At 36.1% G+C, this 21,145-nt stretch overlaps 1 protein-coding gene across 1 annotated transcript in view; it reads right to left on the minus strand.

Moving 5' to 3' along the window:
- SLC9C1 (solute carrier family 9 member C1) overlaps positions 1-21,145 on the minus strand; it is a 103,242-nt gene that overhangs the window by 33,250 nt on the left and 48,847 nt on the right. Inside the window, exons 13-16 of the mRNA XM_045851906.1 lie at positions 18,222-18,316; positions 12,832-12,951; positions 7,760-7,955; positions 4,457-4,642 (exon numbers count right to left, since the gene is read on the minus strand). Of these exons, the coding sequence (XP_045707862.1) occupies positions 4,457-4,642; positions 7,760-7,955; positions 12,832-12,951; positions 18,222-18,316 (597 nt within the window). The remainder of the gene's footprint in view (positions 1-4,456; positions 4,643-7,759; positions 7,956-12,831; positions 12,952-18,221; positions 18,317-21,145) is intronic.

Genomic DNA, 21,145 nt, shown 5'->3' on the forward strand with positions numbered 1-21,145 from the left:
ATCAAAAAATGAATGGATCAAGAATGAGATCAAGGAAGAAATCACAAAGTTTCTGGAAACTGTTGGGAGCCGCCCTGCCTGGTTTCAGGAGCTGTAACCCCCTCATAGCTAAGGCTGAGTGAGCAACCTTCGGACCATAAGCCACTGAGAAGACAAAGCTTATCTCCCTGGCAGGAGCACTGCTTCTGCTTCTTTTCCCATAACTAGCACCCAATACTTGATCAGTTAGCCAATGACAGGTAAGATTCCCCAAAGGGGGAACAACCTAAGACAGGCATGATCACTTGGAGGCCCCAGGGAAGGGCTTGGGGGTCTATGGAGCAAGGGGATAATGGACCCTCGCCCCCCTCAGCTTTGACAAAGCCTGAGTCCTCATTCTACCTGTGAGAAGTCTCCTAATTTCTTGGCTATCTTGCCTCCTCTGCCTGACTTAATCCTGAAACAATGACAGAGGGTGGTGCAGCCCTGTGCTGGAAAGGGCAGGTTTCCTGGGTAATCAGGCTTGAGAAAGAATACATAAACTCCTGTGAAACCTGCTTTGCTAAGAATGCTCTTAATTAAATGATAAAGGCCCCAGCAGGAAATGAGTTTGTTTCCCAAATATTTGATAGACCCTGGTAGACCCTGACTCAGAATAAGCCCTCATAGTTCTTTGTATACTACCTATTGTTTGATCCTTACTGCCTGACAATGATTAATAAGCTGCACCTGTATTCCTGTGCATTTTAAAAGCCAATAAAAACCTGTGAAGGGCCCTGGCTGGTGTAGCCTAGTGGACTGAGTGCAGGCCTGTGGGCCAAAGCATCGCTGGTTTGATTCCCAGTCAGGGCACATGCCTGGGTTGCAAGTCATATCCCCAGTATGGGGTGTGCTAGAGGCAACCATACATTAATGTTTCACTCCCTCTCTTTCTCACTCCCTTCCCCATCTCTCTAAAAATAAATAAAATCTTTTTTTAAAAAAGTGAAATACAAACCCCCCCCAAAAAAAACCTGTGAAGGGAAGGATCGGGGAACTCTCCCCTAGAGAGAGTGGCCAGGCCACTCTGAGGCACCCTCCCCTTGAGAGGGTAGCCGTGCCATCCCTATTCCTCCACAGGACTCGGTAGTCCTTGTGAATGTCTCATTTCATCCACAATGCCACAGACACTGTGGGCCAGTGTCTGCATCAGGAAACAAATGAAAATGAATTCACAACCGTCCAAAACTTATGGGACACAGAGAAGGCAGTCCTGAGAGGAAAGTTCCTAGCAATACACAGCTACCTAAGAAAGATAGAAAATTTCAAATAAACAGCCTGACCCTACACCTACAAGAACTCAAGGAACAACAATAGAGACAGCCCAGAGAAAGTAGAAGGAAGGAAATAACTAAGATCAGAGCACAATTAAATGACATAGAGACTAAAAGCACAATTCTAAGGATCAATGAATCCAAGAGCTGGTTCTTCGAAAAGATAAACAAAATCGACAAGCCTTTAAGTAGACTCATCAAGAAAAAAAGAGAGAAGACCCAAATAAACACAATCAGAAATGAAAGAGGAGAGATTACAACAGATACCACAGAAATACAAAGGATTGTAAGAAATTACTACAAAGAACTATGTGCCAAAAAATTTGAAAAACTAGGTGAAATGGACAAATATCTAGAAAATATAATCTTCCAAAACTCAATGAAGAAGAAACTGAAAGCCTGAACAGACCAAAAACAGCTGACGAAATTGAAGCAGTAATCAAAAAACTCCTGACAAACAAAAGCCCTGGACTAGATGGTTTCACAGGAGAATTTTACAAAGCATTTAAGGGAGATCTAACCCCTATCCTTCACAGACTATTCCAAAAAATCCAAGAAGATGAAAGACTCCCAAACTCTTTTTATGAAGCCAGCATCATCCTAATCCCAAAACCAGAGAAAGACAGAACAAAAAAAGAAATCTTCCGGCCAATATAGCTGATGAACATAGATGCTGAAATCCTCAATAAAATATTGAAAAACTGTATCCAGCAATACATTAAAAAGATCACACACCATGACCAAGTGGGATTCATCCCAGGGATGCAAGGATGGTACAGTATTCAGAAGTCAATAAACGTAGTACATCACATAAACAAAAGCAAAGACAAAAATCACATGATTATATCAATAGATGCAGAAAAAGCATTTGATAAAGTACAGCGTGCATGTATGATAAAAACACTCAGCAAAGTGGGAATAGAGGGAGCATTCCTCAATATAATAAAGGCTATATATCGGAGACCTTCAGCCAACATCATACTCAATGAGCAAAAACTAAAAACCTTCCCACTAAGATCAGGAACAAGACAAGGTTGTCCACTTTCACCACTTCTATTCAACATAGTATTGGAAGTGCTAGCCACAGCAATCAGACAAGAAAATAAAATAAAAGGCATCTAAATTGGAAAAGAGGAAACAAGACTGTCATTGTTGCAGATGACATGATAGTGTACATAGAAAATCTTATGGATTCCATAAAAAAACTGCTGGACCTAATAAATGAATTTGGCAAAAGAGTGGGATACAAAGTCAATATCCAGAAATCAAACGCATTTTTGTATACCAGCAACAAAATATCAGAAACAGAAATCAGGAAAAAATGCCATTTGATATAGCAACAAGAAAAATAAAATAGCTAGGAATAAACTAACCAAGGAGGTAAAAGGCCTGTACTCAGAAAACTATACAACACTGAGGAAAGAAATTAAGGAAGACACAAACAAATAGAAACATATACCATGTTCCTGGATCAGAAGAATTAACATCATCAAAATGGCCATAGTACCCAAAGCAATTTATAGATTCAATGCAATCCCTATTAAATTACTCATGGCATATTTCATAGATATGGAATAAACACTTCAAAAACTTATATGGAACCATAAACAATGCTGAATAGCTGCAGCAATTTTGAGAAAGAAGAGCACAGTAGGATGGACAACAATACCTGGTATCAAACTGTTATTACAAGGCCACTGTAATCAAAACAGCCTGATAATGGTATAAGAGCAGACACATGGACAAATGGAACAAAATAGAGGGCATGGAAATAAACCAAAGTCTCTAAGGTCAATTAATATTCAACAAAGGGGGAAGCAGCATATAATGAAGCAAAAATAACCTCTTCAAGAAATGGTGTTGGGAGAGCTGGACAGCTACATGCAAAAAAATGAAACTTGAACACCAACTTACACCATATACAAAAATAAATTCAAGGTGGACAAAAGATTTAAATATAAGTTGTGACACCATTAAAGTCCTAGAGGAGAAGATAGGCAGGAGAATCTCAGATATTCCATGAAGCAATATTTTCACTGATATGTACCCTAGAGCAAGAGACATAAAGGAAACAATAAACAAATGGGATCTCATCAAAATAAAAAGCTTCTGCATGGCTAAAGAAAACAGCATTAAAATGAAAAGAGAACTAACCATGTGGGAAAACATATTGGCCAAGATACCTCAGACAAGGTTTTGATCTCCAAAATATATAAAGAACTCACACAACTCCACTTTAGGAAGACAAACAACCCAATTAAAAAATGGGCAAAGGACTGGAACAGACACTTCTCCAAGGAGGACATACAGAGGGTCCAGAGACATATGAAAAGATGCTCAGTATAGCTAGCCATCAGAGAGATACAAATTAAAACCATAATGAAATACCACTTTACACCAGTCAGAATGGCCATCATAAACAAAGCAACAAACAAGTGTTGGAGAGGTTGTGGAGAATAGGGAACCCTAGTTCACTTTTGGTGGGATTGCAAACTGGTGCAACTACTATGGAAAACAGTATGGAATTTCCTCAGAAAACTAAAGATGGAACTGCCTTTTGACCTGGCAATTCCACTGCTAGGACTATGTCCTAAGAACCCAGAAACACCAATCCAAAAGAACCTATGCACCCCAATGTTCATTGCAGCACAATTTCCAATAGTGAAGTGCTGGAAGCAACCTAAGCGCCCATTGGTAAATGAATGGATAAAAAAACTATGGTACATTTACACAATGGAATCCTATACAGCAAAAAGAAAGGAGCTCCTACCCTTTGCAACAGCATGGATGGAACTGGAGAGCATTGTTGCTAAGTGAAATAAGCTAGGCAGTGAAAGACAAATACCATATGATCTCCCTTTTAACAAGAACCTAATCAACAAAATGAACAAGGAAGGAAAGTATAGCCAAAGACATTGAAATTGAGAACAGGCTGACAGTGACCGGAGGGGAGAATGGAGGGCATAATGGGGGAAAAGGGCAAAAGGTTTATAGGAACAATTATAAAGAACCCATGGACAATATCAAGAGAGGGGGTAGAAACAGGGGAGGGAGGTGGGAAAAGGCAGAAACTGTATGTGAACAACAATAAAAAAGTTATAAATAAATAAATAAATAAAACTGTCAAAATAAATTTGAAATTACATAATTTAATAGTTCATTACCTTCAAAACACGTAGTATGCGAAGAAGTTGAATAGATCTAAAAATGGCCTCTAATGGATCCAAATTGAAAGTTTCACTAATAGCTTGTGTCTCAAATACTATAAGCTCCAGGATTCCAACTAATGTAATTGCCAATTCAGTTAGGTTCCAGGTCTGTAAATAATATTCCTTCCTCATTGCTGCTATCTATTGATTTAAAAAAGAAATTATAGTATATTATTTGTTTGTGCTTTTACTATACCATTTTCCACAATAACTAAAACATGACCATTAGGTTTTTCTCTGATTACCTTAAGACTCTACTTGTTGAAATAGTAGTAAGTGATCATATTTTAAACTAAATATAATTAAAAATTGAAATTAAATGGTTAAAACACTGAGGTATCTATTCCAAAAGAGAGAAATATTGAAAATACCCATTTTGTTAGTTTATTAATTCATTCTTCTTTATTTTAAAATGTTTATTAAAAATCTACCTAAGAAAGTGGGAGGCATCAAAATTAGCGTGGATATGAGACTGGGAAATTGGGTTTCCTGTGGAATTTTAAAGAAAGAGTAGGTTTGGAGAAATTATATTTATTTTGAATATGCTGTTTGAGATGTCTGCATAGTATTTGGGTGGAGACATCCAACCAGCTATTATCTATGTACACTGAGCCTTTTGATAAAATCTGAGCTGGAGACCTGAGTATAGATATCATTCGACTATGAATGGTAGTTGATGCCAGGGAGGTGAAGAGGCAGCATGGCCTATGAAGCCCTTTACTATTTAATTCATGGCTCTGTCTCCTGTCTCATTTTCTTTATCTTCCACACAAATTTAACATATCTCCAAGATCCACCTCGACTAAGCCATCCCTAAGCTTGAGTCACTGGGAATTATGTTCCTTGTGTGTGTCACACTGTAGACTCTGTTGTCCTTTGTTCTTGTCTATTATGCTAAGTACTCATGGTCCACATTCCGAGTACTTTGACCTTTAGTCACTATTCAAAATTCAACTCAAGCATCTACTACCCTTGAAAGCCTTTTTTTTCCTGACCCTATTATTCTGTGTAAGAAACTCCTGTTTCTCCCCACACAGAACCTGTGTAGTCCCTTATTATACTACTTAAGATACTGATTTGTAATTTTGATTACTTTGTCTTCTTTTAACAGCCTGATCCCTCTACTCATCATGATTCAAGGAAAGTGTAGGAGGCAGACATATTCATGTCTCAGGGAAAGCATATGCTCTAATTATAAATTAGGAAACTGCTATACATACTTATAAACGGACTCCTATGTGTTGAGTGGTAGAGTCATTTTCCATGAGTCTGCTCACATTTTGCCAGGCTGAGGAAATTCATTGTCTGAATCTAGAAAGCACAAGACCAGATCCTGGTCTTGTGAATTCCTGCTCACATCACCATTTAGCCTCTGTAGATGTCTAATTTCTTTCTTATTGAAACAGGTATACATTGGGTAATTCTCTTAGGAACTTAAAAGGACTGGTGTAAAGAATAAGACTTTATCCAAACACTAAGTATTCAGAAATGTGAAGGAGTTATCTTGAGGTTGTCACTAGAATATAGCTACAAGAGAGGAAAAGCTTGCTTTGAAAGGATAGTGTAGGCTTCAGAGAAATAGAGGTTTGCTGAATATAAGTTTTTCAAAGAATAGAGGTTTAGGTAATGCCACCTCTGGCTCTCAGATGAAGAACAGTGACTACCCTCCCTCTGAGGAAGTTTCAAAAGACCCATTCATCGAATAGGTTGAAGAGTATTTGGGAAAATGCTGAAAATACAGGGAGGAAATTTTAAGGCAATATTGTTTATTAGAAAGAACGATAACTTTGAGGGGTTGGATCCCAATTCTATTATTCATTAGCTATGCAACTTTAGACAAGTTACACAATTTATCAGAGACTCAGGTCTCTCATATGTAAAATGCAAGGCATGATATACAGCTATCTTAAAGGGTTAATTTAAAGATTTGAAATGTTACAATCAAAATCACTGGCACTTCATAGGTGATTATTTTTTATTATTGTTATAAAATATAATGGATATTTTAAAAGGCACTATACAAGGAACAGAATTGAACTAAACAGAAAAGAGGGTAGATGAAATGGTAAATAAAGGCAAGTTGGAAAATTGGGCATTGAAGATGAGTCTTGAGGTATGTAGGAGGGAGACAAAAACAGGGTTGTACAGTGGGCAATATCCTCTCAGCTGCAAAGTACAGCCATGTCTGTACAGTACAGTGCTGCCATAACTGGGCCAAATTGAAGGGAGTTATGGCTTTGTGGGGCTATGGCAGTAGCTTAAACATGGCAGAGTACAAAAAATAATAGAGCTAGAGGGATTTTTATTGATTAAATTTGGCCAACTTTGACTTTTTATAGAAGAAAAAAACTGAAGATGGGAGAAGTTCAGTGACCTTGTGAAGAGTTCAGGAAAACCAAAGCCAGAACCAAATTTGCTGAATCACAGCTCTGTGCTCTTTCTACCAATCACAGTACACTGCAAAATGTCATATATTCTAGGGAACTCTTCACTTCCATCCTCGCCCTATAACTAACCCTAATTAAAGATTAATTGCTTTCTTTTCTCGAAAAACATATGAAATATCCTATGGTCATTCTAACTAACTTGGAATTTATTACATTCAATATGACCAGTTGTGACTCCATACCCGCCCCAACATCATGACTCTATAATAGCATTTAAAGTTTCCACTAAAAATTTGAGACATTTATTTTGTCCAAATATCAGGTATAATTCTTCTATTAAAATTTTCTGGCTAAAATACTTTATATTGACCATATGACACAATACTGTTGTCAATTTGTAGGTGCTTATTTCCACTATTTAATAACTACCCTTATAGTGGATTTAAAAATCAGATTATAGTATCTTTTTAGTATAAATGAGTATCTATCAATGTATTTACCCATTTATTTATCTATTTGGTATAAAAATACATAACAAAACCAACATCCAAGTGCTCACTACCCTGCTGAATTTAAGAATACTGCCAATACCTGTAAAACTCACTCTGGGTCCCTTTAAAACACACTATTTTAAACTTTACTTTTACAAATACAAAATCAGTTCTTAAAGTGTGAATATGTTCTATTGAGTTACCCTAAATATCACCTTTACAAACTGAAGTTTATTTGTTTGAGAAGTAGAAGAAAATTTCATACACCTTTTTAGAAAACTATAGCTGGTGTTGAAAAATGAAATTAGGAAATCTCCCTCTTGGATATAATACACACACACACACACACACACACACACACACACACACACTTTAGATACCTTAACTAGGGTCTCCAGGATGTACAATGCAAGAAAAAAGTAGGAACACTGTCTTATTTCATTATCATAGATCTCTTGTAATGTGGGTACCCAAGAAATTACAATAAGGAACATATTCATTAGTATCACAATGTATCCAACATACTCAAATTCATCAGTAAATACTATTTTATGGGTCATACGAAGAAAATAATGTCTGTGAAGAAAAGAGAGATAGTTTTATTTGATAAAATAATTACATTGAATTATTTCCACTACATATTCAGTTCCATTCCAATCATCAATAGCTTAGTTCTGGAAAGTAGCCATCACTACCCAACACTTCCTGGCATCCTACTTCAGATATCGCCCTTTTAATTTCCTCCCCTGCTATATGACTTGATGCTGGCTTTCCCTCTTTATTTCTCATATCCTCACTTCTCCCTTATTTCTACTGTACTTTTAATAGAAATACTTTTGCTTATAAGACAAGGATAATTTAAATTAGAAATATTAAAAAATGGAGGAAATCCCTTCCACCTTTGAATAATTCCACTTTTCAGAGATAACTACTATTAATAGTTTGAATATTGTTTCAGTCCTTTTGTTTGTATAATCATTATCCATAAACACAAAAGGAATTATCACACACATTGTAACAAGCTTCACCCCTGCCCCTTTTAACAAAGTATTATGAACACCTTTCCTTGTCAAGGCATAAAATCAAGAACAAATCCCAGGATGTGTGTGGTGAACACTATGGTTTCACATTTTATCAAAAAATTTAAAGTAATATATACACTATGGAAAATAGTTTCTATACCAAGTATGTTAGAAAATGGAATTGTGAATGAGGATTTGTTTTATGTATTTTAAATTTTATTTTAAATTATTCAAATAGTATAATAATGTATTTTTATTGTTAAAACTCAAATAAAATGATTACTTTACTAATTGAAGATTGGTTAAAGTACTAGATTACTTCCCCATTCCCAGAGGTCAATCTTTGTTACACAGGACCTGAAACTTTTACAATTTGGAGTCTTATTTAAGAAAAGAACATAAAATTATGAACACATATATAATTCTGTCATTAAATTGGTGGGACTCCCTACGGCCTCAGGCAGTGAGACTTCTTTTCTTGCTTTCTTCCAGCAATAAAATCATAACTGGTACAGCATTGCACTTGAAGTTACCTTTTGCCCAAGTTTATAATCACCTATAATCTGATTTGTTTATGCCATGTAGATGAATTGAAAAGGATATGATGGGGATAACTCACAATTCCTGTAAATCTTTAATGTTGATGTTAATTTCTTAATCTTTGAATGCTATGCTGCATCTTATTACTATTTTAGCCAGGGTTCCACTTGGTCACTTGGCCCTTCCTGCCATAATGTCTTGTTCTGTAGGTCAGTTAGACAATGTGAGTGCATGGCTAGATACTAAGTATGTTCATCCCAGTTATATACCTCAGGACCCAGAGAAATAACCCCATAGTGAACCTGCTGGGCTTCTATTAGACAGACTGAGTCAGAAACTTTATATAGCATCTAGCCTAAAAGCTCCCATTTTTAACTTGAGGACCATGAGAGCATTTCAAGCTTTTGGTATCAATATGATTTTAAGTGCTACATCCCAAAAGTGCTAGTCTGGGTGTCCACTGTTTTTCCAAAGCACAGTAACTCTTGTAAAGTGACTAAAGTTCCATTAGAAAAAAATTTGAGGGAATATTTATCCTGTATACTTGTGGAATTGTTGCTATCCTTCCTCAAGGGCTCTGGACCTGAGCCCTGACTTAGATATAGAGAAAAATTGAGAGATCATGATTTTTCTTTGTAGTAGGTGATACCACCCCTTTACCAACCAGGCCTCTCTCTCTCTAGTTAGAAAAGTCAAGTAACACTGAATTAACTATTTGTCTATATTGCCCTCTGACATAATACAATATTTGCTAGCCATTCCCAGGTTTGCTTTTCACAAAATAAAACATGCCCACCTTTCCTCTGATATTTAAGTACTATTTCTTTTCTGCCATTCCCAAATCCTTTTGCTATGAGAGGCTAATTTTGTTGCAGTTTCAATTATTGTCACCCATGTCCTGCAGAAGACATCTATTGTCAAGTTTATCATTATTGCCTTGGAGGAGGGAAATGTCTCTCAGGTATTCCCAAAGAATAAGGTTGTGTGGTTGGTGCTACATTATCACATAATTAATCTAGTTAAATATTGTAATTTTTAGCATTTGTACCTCATTTACTATAGACTTTTGGCTTGGTCAAACTTCACAAAACCGTCCCAGGAGGGTAATAGTACCAACTCCAAGTGTCCTTGACAGAATATTGAGCCCTGAATCATCATGGATAAGAACATCATGCCAGTAAATTCTTCACAATCACATAAGGCCTTATGTTTCAATCTTCTCAAGACCCATTCCCTTCTATGTTCTACTAGTGTTCTCTGGTATTAGGTCCTGTAATTACTTTAGTTGGTAATTTGTAGCATCCTGAAATAGGCACTATATTTCACCTTCTAGCTGTGTTGAGATCTGACCTGGGTAATTACCTTGGAAGCAATGAAAGATGGTAGAGACTAACTTTGAAACACTGACAAGTTTCTTTGCATCATCTTAAGGTGCTAGGAGGCAGCAGGGTAGAGGCGCCTGTTTCTGCCAGGTCAGAGTGTTCATGAGAATGTGAGGTTCAAGATCGTCAGGTGTGTCCACCCAAGTGTTACCACTTTAGATCTCAGGGTCCTGATATTTTTCTATCAGAGGCATGATATTGATGCAGGAGCTCTGCCAATGATATATATTTCTCTGATTTGCTCAGCTCTAGCTGCATCTCTCAAAATGAGTTATACCACATTGATTTTTTTATTCAGTTCTGAATAATTTAAGTTGAATTTTTAATTTTAAGAATTATAGGTATTTTTCCACTTTTCTACTCAGTTTCTTTTGGTGACTGATTGTTCATATTTGTGAGTCTATCACCTATCCATTTCAACATTTCAGAAATACTTATGGCCATGCAGAATAATTGTAATAACTGGAATTTATGGGATATAAATCTACCCTTATTTTTTCTGTTGATTGTCTTTCATGGTTATTTGTTTCCTTGTGTGTTTGTTGATCTTTGATAGTGACAACTTCATCATTGGCTAGAGAACTCAATTTTGAACAGAATGTTTTCCAGCACTTAGTAATAAATGTTAACATTTATGAAGTGCTTACCCAGGGCTAGTCCCTAGACTAAAGGCTTCTACACACACTATGTAATCTTTAAAATAATCCTATAAAGTAGATAAAGGAGAGCCAAACTTGCATATTTTAGTGTCTATTATATGTCAGTTACTTTCCCAGATGCTTTATGTAAATCAGTTAGCCTCCAGAGCATTAGATATTATTATACCCACTTTCAAATGAGGAAACTGAGACCTGAAGAACTCATTCAGCTAATAAGTGATGGAGATAGGTAGTCTAAGACAAGCAAGAAACTCCAGAATCTGTATTACTCACTTTGAGATGAATGGAATTTTAGAGATAGTTTAAAGCATACATTTACTATCAATTCTAGTTTTTCACATTTTCCTTTCTATAAGTCACATCAACAGAAATAATTACTCAGAAAGTTGTATCTTAATTTAGTGTTAAAGTCTTTAAAATAACTATAGTATAAAATTGTCTGGTTGGTACTTATTGAATGTAGTAGATTAAAGATAGACAATCTTTGATACTCCTGTTAGAAGAGGGGTCTATATTCTTCCCCTTGAATTGAAAATAAGAAATAAAAGTCATCCACATAGGAAAGAAATAAGTAAAATTATCTCTATTCATGGATGATATGGTCTTACATACAGAAAATCCTAGAGAATTCCCCCAAAATTGAGTGCTAGTAAATGAATTCAGCAAGGCTTCAGGTCATAGTGTGAATATATAAAAATCAGTCGTATTTCTATACACTAGGAATGAACAACCCAAAAATTAAATCAAGAAAAAAAAATTTCTGATAACATGAAAAAGAAAAAATACTTGGATTAAGTTAAATTGAGAACTTGTACACTAAAAATGATAAGACATTCCTGAAACAAATTAAAGATCTTGATAAATGAAAAGACATTCTATGTTCACAAATTAGAAAGATTAATATTGTTAAGATGGCAATACTACTCAAAGGTATGTACAGAGTTCATGCAATCCCTATGAAAATATCAATTAAAATTTTTCCAGAAGTAGACTAATTAAAAAATTGGTATACAATTGCAAGCAACCCCAAATAGCTGTGACGATCTTGAAAAGGAAAAGGAAATGTTGATGGACTTATACTTCCTGACTTCAAAATAGTCTAGAAGTTGTGAAAAACAATTTGGTGTCTGCTCAAGAAATTAAACATAAAATCATCATATGATTCAGCAATTTTACTTCTAGCTGTACACCCCAAAGAGGGAAAGCACTTATTCAAACAAATACTTGTACACAACTATTCATAGTCGCACTGTCCACAACAGCTAAAAGGTAGAAATAACCCAAATGTCTATCAATTGATGAATGCATAAACAAATGGGTATATTCCTACAGTGGACTGTTATTCATGGTAAAAAGAAATGAAGGACTTAAACATGTTATAATATGGATGAAAACATTATGCTGAGTGGAAAAAATGCCAGAAACAAAAGGCTACACACTGTATGATTCTATTTATATGAAACATTCAGAATAGGTAAATTCACAGAGCCAGAAAGAAGACCAATGCTATCTAGGTGCTGGAGAAAAGGGGAAATGAAGTGACAGCTTAATGGGTACTGGGATAATGAAAATGTGAAATTTGTTAGAGATAAGAACAAATACACAATACAACTTTGTGTATTTACTAAATAACACTAAATAGTCCACAAAAATGGTTAATAGTTAATCTTGTTATATAAAATTTACTAAAAAATAGTGTTATATAATCTCTTTTTATTTTAAGTAACTTTTTGTATGTACAATATATAAGTAATATTTTAGAATGTTTCAAAATAAAAATTTTAACAGATAATAAAAAGAATTTCAAATGAATATAATAACATTTCTAGTAAGGTTCAAAAGAACTTACCTTGATGGGAGTCCTTTTTCCTTTTTAGTATTGTACACCCAATTCATCAATATTTTTCTAACAAAGGTAATCATTTTTTTGCTTTCAGAATAATGTTTTATTGTTTCAGAACTCATATATCTAAAAAAAGAAAGAAATCTTTAAATATGCTTTTAAAATTTTGGGATAAGTTTAATGTAGTATTGCCTGAAAGCAAGAAGACTATTTTTCCCAGTGATGATTAGAAATGAAACATTTTCATGGGCATATGTTCAAGTCACAAAGTTGTAGATAGAGTAGATGTATGGTTATGAAGTTATATTGTGAGGTTTTCTCATTAAAGAGGGAATATAAAAAACTGGACATACATGGTTTAAAGTTATAGACAGGTCAAGGTTCAGCAATAGCAAGCATTCCATGATTCATATATTTGGGATTCAAATACATATGGATTTTCATGTTGGATCTCCATTATCTGGTGTGACAATGAACAAACTACCTCACTAACTTGTTTGCTCTGTAACATGAAGGTAAAAATACCTAAGCCAGCCTGAATAATTAAATGAGAAAGTATGTATGAAACATCCAGCCCATCTTACATATGCTCCCATCTATTTTCTTTTGCCATCTGGTCCAGAAGTCAGGAATTTATGGGGGAAATACAAGTGGTAGAGTAAGAGTTAAAATGGTTTCTTGGAGCAGTCAGTGGTAACAAAACCCCCAAAGACATTTTGGTGGCACTTGTCCCAAGTTGTATGTAGTTTTCTGCTGACTTTTCTATTGAGACAGCTTACATCTGTGTGCTATGATTTGGCATTGCTTAGGCAATGCCCTTGGATTTTATGAGGAACTTACCTGCTGCTGACCAGATAGTTTCATTGTCTTCAACAGAAGGAGGATAGAGTTCTGTCCTTGGGTCTGAGGTTCTACCTTAAAAAGTGGCTTAATTGGAAGGTCATTGGTGACTTAAGTTCAAAGGTGGACTTTGTCCTTTCTATTGATTATAATGTTTTTTGAAACTTGGGAAATTTCTCTGCTACAGGGAAACTTGTAATTGAAAAAAAATAATTTCATTCTCTGGAATTCAGTATAATAATGTGATAATTGCATGGAAAATCACTAATGTATATGTGACTTGATTTATTCCTAATTTTTGAAATAGCTGTTGGTCACCTATTATGCTTGCTAAGTGCTTGGGATAAGGCATATACAAAAACTGGTTCCTGCCATCAAGGATTTAGCACACTGGTGGAGTAAAACATACAAATAGCAATTGTAGAAAAGTGTAATAATTATTGCTATGGAGATAATAAAGAGGACATACTAGACCCACAGAGGGGATATATATTATATAGTCTTTTTAAAATTTAATATTTATTATATTTTTTCCACTACCACTAAGTCTCATTATAGCCCCCTGGCCCCAGCAATCACCATATTCATGTCCATGTTCATGAGGTCTTTTTCCTTTTTGCTCAGTCCTTCCACACCTAACTTCCCTCCCCCACTAGCTGTCATCTTGCTCTCCATCTCTGAGTCTGCCCCCATTTTTCTTTTTAGTTTATTTTGTTCATTAGATTCCATGTGCATGAAATTATATGGTATTTTCCTTTTCCTGACTGGCTTATTTTGCTTAGCATAATGTTCTCCAGCTCCTTACACAAAGGGTAAAATTTTAATCTTTTTTGCAGCCAAGTAGTGTTCCATCATGTAAATGCCCCAGCATTGGTTTATCCACTCATCTATTGATGGACACTTGAGCTGCTTCCATATCTTGGCAATTGTAAATAAGGCTGCAATGAACAGAAGGGTGCTTATATTCTTTCAAATTAGTGTTTTGGATTCCTTCAGATATATTCCCAGAAGTGGGATTGCTAAATCAAAAAGCAAATCTATTTTTAATTTTGTGATGTATCTTCATACTGCTTTCCACATTGGCTGCACCAATCTGCTTTCCTACCAATGGTGCAAAAGGTTTCCCTTTCTCCACATCATCACCAGCACTTGTTTATTGATTTATTGATGATAGCAATTCTGACAGGTGTGAGATGGTATCTCATTGTGGTTTTAATTTGCATTTCTCCAATTATTGATGATGTTGAGCATCTTTTCATATGTCTATTGGATATTTGTGGGTCCTCTTTGGAGAAGTGACTATTTAGGTCTTTTTATTATTTTTTAATTGGGTTGCTTTTTGGGGGGGTTGATTTTTGTAAGTACTTTAAACCTCTTATCACATGTATCAGTGAATATGTTCCTCCATTCTGTGGGTTTTTATTTTGTTGATGATTTCCTTTGCTCTGCAAAAGCTTCTTAGTTTGATGTAGTCCCATTTGTTTATTTTTTCTTTTGTTTATCTTGCCTGGAGAGATACATCTGATAAAAAATTGCTATGAGCAATGTCTGAAATTCTTCATGCTGTTGAATATCCTTATAATCATTATTCTAAACTGTCTGAGAAATTTCTTCCCTCCATTTCATCTGTTTCTTCTGTAGAATTCTCTTCTTTCTTTTGGGGTCTGTTTCCTTGTTTTCCCATTTTGGTTGCTTCCTGTATTTTCCACTTTATTTGTTAAACTAATTGGTTGTTAAACTAGTCTAGCTATAATCAGCAGCCTGGCTTAATGTGAGGCATTAAGTGGGGCAGAGTAATTCCAGGCTGATGTCACTTGGAAGGGAGTGCTCTGCCTGAGAGAGATGGCTCCTGCAGTGCGGGGGATGACTCAACATAGGGATCCTGGTGGCTGTTCCCTCAGTTCTCTACCCAGAGCCACCAACCCTAGACTCTTCTCAACCATCTATATTCCACTCTGTTCTCCTTCTACTGGGGCCCAGGTTAAGTGGCTGTAAATGAAATTTTATATCTTGACCTTTTAAGAGGCTCTCTGCATCTCCAGCCTTCTCTCCCTGACAGACACGAATCCTGCTGTGTTTCACAACTGGATGTTCTCTAGGTTATTTTCTGGCTCTGGTGCTGTAGGATGGGGAGCCCAGCTTGGGGTTTAGACCCCACACTGGGGGGATCCCCCCGGCTGCTGAAGTAACCCCCCAGGGCTTCAGCTACTGCCTGTGGGAGCCCAGCAAGCCCTCTTGTGCCTCCTCTGCACTCCCTACCAGTCTTGTTGGGTGAAGGGGTTCTTTGGTCTATCCTTGATTATCAGGCTTCTTTCCAGCTATTGTTCATTTGGTTATTCTACAACTTAGTTGGAATTCCAGGTTAACCCTGGGAGGAGGTTAGTGTAGTTTTCACTTACTCCTCTAACATCTTGGATCTCTGAACACCATCTTGGGCAATCAGGAAACCTCCATGAATGAATTAATTTCTAAGATATGATCATTTCACGAGTTCCTATGAATGCTAAAGTTCTGTGATATCAATAAGTGTGTGATATTTTACAGCTCAAATTACTAAGTAATGCAGATTCTTGAATTCTTACTTTGTATCAATGTGTTCACTGTTTAGAACTGTATTAAGAAAAGAGTATGATCTTTTTAACTGGATAGTAAGGCAGCTTAGCTTCAAATCCAAGCTCTGGAATTTATTAGACAAATGACCTTGGATAAATTATTTAATCTCTCTGTGCCTCACTTTCCTCATCTGCAAAACAAAGATAATAGTAGTACTTATCTGATAGGATTTTTAGACATAAAATTGGTAACATATGTAAAATGTTTAAGACTGTATCTGACACAGGAATAAGTAAATAAAAGCTCTCTATTCAAAGTATTATTTCTTAGGTAATCACACAGGCACTTAGCTAAGGTATTGGTACTCCTTTTTAAACACAACATTCTTTCCTTAGATGTTTTTCCTTGCCACAGGACACCCTGATGCATGGGGCTACTAATAGGAATCATTAACAAATGGCAAAATTAATGCCAAGGCAGCCCAGCAAGAGGCAAGCACTCAACAGAAGTGTAATTAATAGAAAGTTCCCTGGGGATTGGAACACCATTTCACTTATTTTTACATTCCTTACAGTGCCTGGCATGTACCTTTGTGCACATTAGTATTCCATATTTATCTCTTACATGTATGAATAAAATGTAATATATTCCAAAATTTGCCATCATTGTCCTCTATGAGTCCTTTCAACCCTTTAACCCCCTTATTCCACTGTTGACCTCCTTTTTGTGTCCATTATTCATAGGCACATGTTGTTTCTGCCTTCTCAGAGATTTAAAAAGGAAAAACTGGGTGGGTGGGCTGGAATGGGAGTAAAGGGCAGAAAACTGTACTTGAACAATGATTAAAATAAAAAACAAACAAACAAGCAAATAAATAAATAAATAAGGAAAAATCAAGACAGCGAGTTCAACTGCTTTGTACTTTTTTTTTTTAACATTAACTGCTCCTTAATGCAATGGTAATGCTTTCAGCAAGTCATTTATTCATTCTTTAAAAAGTATACATTACATTGTCACTCTGGTCCCCTAATCATTTGAAGAACTTGAAGCAAGAGGGCAAATGGAGACCCTTGTACTATATATGAAATATTTAAACATTATTTGCCAAGAAACCACAATGTCAAGTGAGATGTTTTATCTTCTTATCTTGACAAATATAATGTCTTAATGATTTGCATGGCTAGGTTTAAAATTAAAACTCATAGACTCTGAAAATCTATACTTGAACTTTAATAAGAACATACTACAGTGTCTGGCTGGTTCTTGTCCCACACGTGGCTTTATCTCTCACTGTAGCACAAGCCAGTGCATGTGAGTGGACACCAGGTTGACACACCTCTCAGGTTTTGGAATGTGTACATTAAAGGCCCAGTTTACTTGTGAGATGATGCTCCATGGGAAACGGTCCAAGGAGAAACCACAAGTGTAACTGGATTCATTTAAACAGGGAACTTTGGTATCCTTCGTACCAGGAGTATGGGCCTGAACAGTAAGGGATGTCTAGGCTTTTGTAGTGTTCATCTTTCCACAGGGGATAATCTGAGGGGATAATCCCTAAAACTCTGACATTGAGAAATTCACTGCTTACTGTGGAGACTTACATAGAAACAAATCATTACAAGTGCATGCTGAATATTCAGACAAGATGTATTGTGGAAAGATGTGCCTGGAAGGATTAAGGAAGTCTGATTTACTGAGGAATTTGAGTAGTCCCCCCAGCCCACCCCCCAAAAAGAAGAGTTTTTACCACAGTTTAGATTTGGAGGGAAAAGGGAGAAAGGGTAGACTATTCATATGCACAAAGGCCTGAATGAGGACAGCAAGTTAGGAAAACTGAGTGTAGGTGACTTGGCCTGACTGTGGCTTGTAGAGCAGACGGTGGCTTGGGCACGTGATACTGGATGATTTCAAATTACCAGACAAAAGCAAGAAAAGTAACTTGCATAATATCCTAAATGTGGTGGCTTACAAGGATGGAAATTTTCTCTCAACAATGTACTTACTCTCCCTTCTCACCAAAGCTTCCTGCTGCACCTACCAGCATCTGGACTGCACTCTGGGACAGAGTCTCATTTCTGTATTGTCTCTGGTAACTTGCCTAAAAGAATGTTATGTCAAATCATTATATAGCATGAATAACAATGGCAATTTATTATTTCTTTTAATGGAGAAACAATCTGTGAGTAAGAGGTCAGAATCCCCAAATAATCAAATATCTTTATAAAAAGAATCTCTCTATGAAGTCCAGACCATGATATCAGTGTAGAAGATAAGTCTGAGCTGTGGGTGGCACCCAACTGGTTCTGTAGGAAACTAGGATCCTTCTTGATATTAATTACATTTTCCAAAATAAGTGTAGTTCTATGGCCACATAAATATGGGAACTATGGAAAGCTGTATTTCCATCTTAAAAGTTCATAATGGATATTAATTATTAAAATCTCTGAGAAATTCTACAGTAAATGGCATGAAATGAACTAGTACTGTTGTGTAGAACACAGTCATCCATTCATCCAGTCCATATATTGAGAGCCTACTCCGCTTTAGACTCATGCTGGGGAAACCACTCTCTGACACTGCCTCTGGCCTTAGTGTGCTGAACACTCTTGAAAATCATTTTAAAGACCAACTTCCAAAATTGGAATGTATACTATAACTAAAGAAGCCTGGGTTCCATAGAAGACATCCTAACTGCACAATCACTTATGGATATTAAAATATAGTTTTGATCCTGGTAGATAGATGCTAGAAAGAGATAGAACTGAATTTAAAGATGAGGAATTGAATAGTGCAGAATTTTCCTTCTCAAACTTAAATAAAATACTTATAAAATTATGTGAGAATTAAATATGTTCCCTATTCTCAAAGATAAGCACTATATCTTATGGAAAAATAAAAAGCTGAAAATAATATGGAACCCATGAAAACAACACAAATGGTAAAGCAGGTAGTTACTAGAAAAATGTTAATTCTTAAGTCATCATTTACACCAAAATGTAAGAAGAATTTAGAGAATGGTTAATTCACCCAAATAACTGTCATTTATTGAACTCTCTACTATATTATTTTTTAAAAAAATTTCTAGATTCTGCCCTGGCTGGCGTAGCTCAGTGGATTGAGCATGGGCTGGGAACCAAAGTGTCCCAGGTTCGATTCCCAGCCAGGGTACATTCCTGGGTTGCAGGCCATAACCCCCCGCAACCGCACATTGATGTTTCTCTCTCTCTCTATCTCCCTCCTTTCCTTCTCTAAAAATAAATAAATAAAATATTAAAAAAAATTTCTAGATTCTTCATCCAAGGATACATTTATTGATTTTAGAGAGAGAGGGAGGGGGAGAGAGAGAAAGAAACATTGATGAGAGAGAGAAACATGTATCAGTTGCCTCCTGCATGTGTCCCAACTGAGTTTCAAACCTGCCACCTATGAATGTGCCCTAACCAGGAACAAAACTGCAACCTTCTGGTGTATGGGACTATGCTCCACTCAGCTGAGCCACCCAGCCAGAGCTCTACTATATTATAGAATTAACTGATCTCTGCATGCCTTATATACTTATTTCATTCTTGCAACGAGCTTGTGAGGAAGGTATTTTAAACTTTATTTTATAGATGAGAAAGCTGAGGCTCAGAGAGTAAAGTAGGTTTCCCAACTACTTAACTAAGTAGTCTTAACTAAGTTGTTTTAAGTAGTTTTCCCACATTAGCAGCTCAGTTCTTTCTGAATATAAACCTGTCTCCTGTTTCCCCATTTGGTATACTGCTTCTCCTATACCATATCTTGACATGGCAGAGAAGATATTGCTCATTTAACAAGGGATGGCTGAGACTTAAATAGACATTGCCAAAGCTTTAAAACTAAAATAGACTAAAAATTATTATGGTTAGGAGTAAGGAACATTAGAATTGAGACTGCAGAAACCAAATCAACAGAGATAAACATGAAAATGTGTCTAGAAAGAAAAGGACTAAAAATATATGAAATGAGGTAAAATTCTAGAGCAGAGAGATTCGATCTACTTTGGAAAAGTAGTGTTTTCTGATTAAGAATCCCAAATAGCACAAAATCAACAAGCTATATTAACAGAAAACAAATATTTAAGGCAAGGAATCAAAAAGGTACCCGGAGTGTATATTGCAAAAAAAAACACAAGACATCACAAGAGGAAAGAATATAAGAGGTTATTCAGTTAGCACAAGTTTCCTCTTTTGCAGACATGGAGAATAAAGGCTGAAAAAAATAAGTCCTGAGTCATATATCATAATAACAATGAAAGCAAGATTCAAAATGGAGTCTCCTGCATGGTTTTAAGGGTTCTCGATTACTATATTTTCCTGAAATAAATTAAAAATCTTGAAGTGCCTCAAAGACATGATCTCCTAAAATCTGCTGGTGACATAATGCACCATATGGACATAAGTTCATCCTTCATGCATTACCTCCATTGCTTAAAAAAATTATTTAGGTCCTTAGAAAAGCTGCCTTTGATACTCAACTTGTCTGTACCCTATAGATCTTTTATTTCCGAAGTTAAACTAAGAAAGTAGAATGCTTGGAATCCTGTATGGTTGCAATAGCTGAGGAATGCATGACAGTTCCATACATACTGAGAAAGTCCCAACACAAACATTTTAAGAGGATGAGTCGTGACAACTAGTCAATATTCTGGCCTGTACAGAAGATGGTAAATAGGCTCTTAACGGTTCCCCACCAAGTCTTGTATGCTGCTGTGTTACAGAATTTCTCTAATTTCTCCCCAAGGTATGATGTAAAACCATACCATCCTATACTTGCAGTTAATTATGAACTTGTTGAAAAACTGGCCTGGATCCAGAGATAGGCGGTGTCATCAAAGTGACCACACAATGCATCTGAAGAGTGAGCTCAGCTCTATTTCCTGCCACTGGGACCTGCAGAATTCCCAGTT

The sequence above is a fragment of the Phyllostomus hastatus genome, unplaced genomic scaffold, assembly GCF_019186645.2.
Source record: "Phyllostomus hastatus isolate PE091 unplaced genomic scaffold, TTU_PhHast_1.1 phas_contig_86, whole genome shotgun sequence".
In the NCBI taxonomy this organism is placed as follows: Eukaryota; Metazoa; Chordata; class Mammalia; order Chiroptera; family Phyllostomidae; genus Phyllostomus; species Phyllostomus hastatus.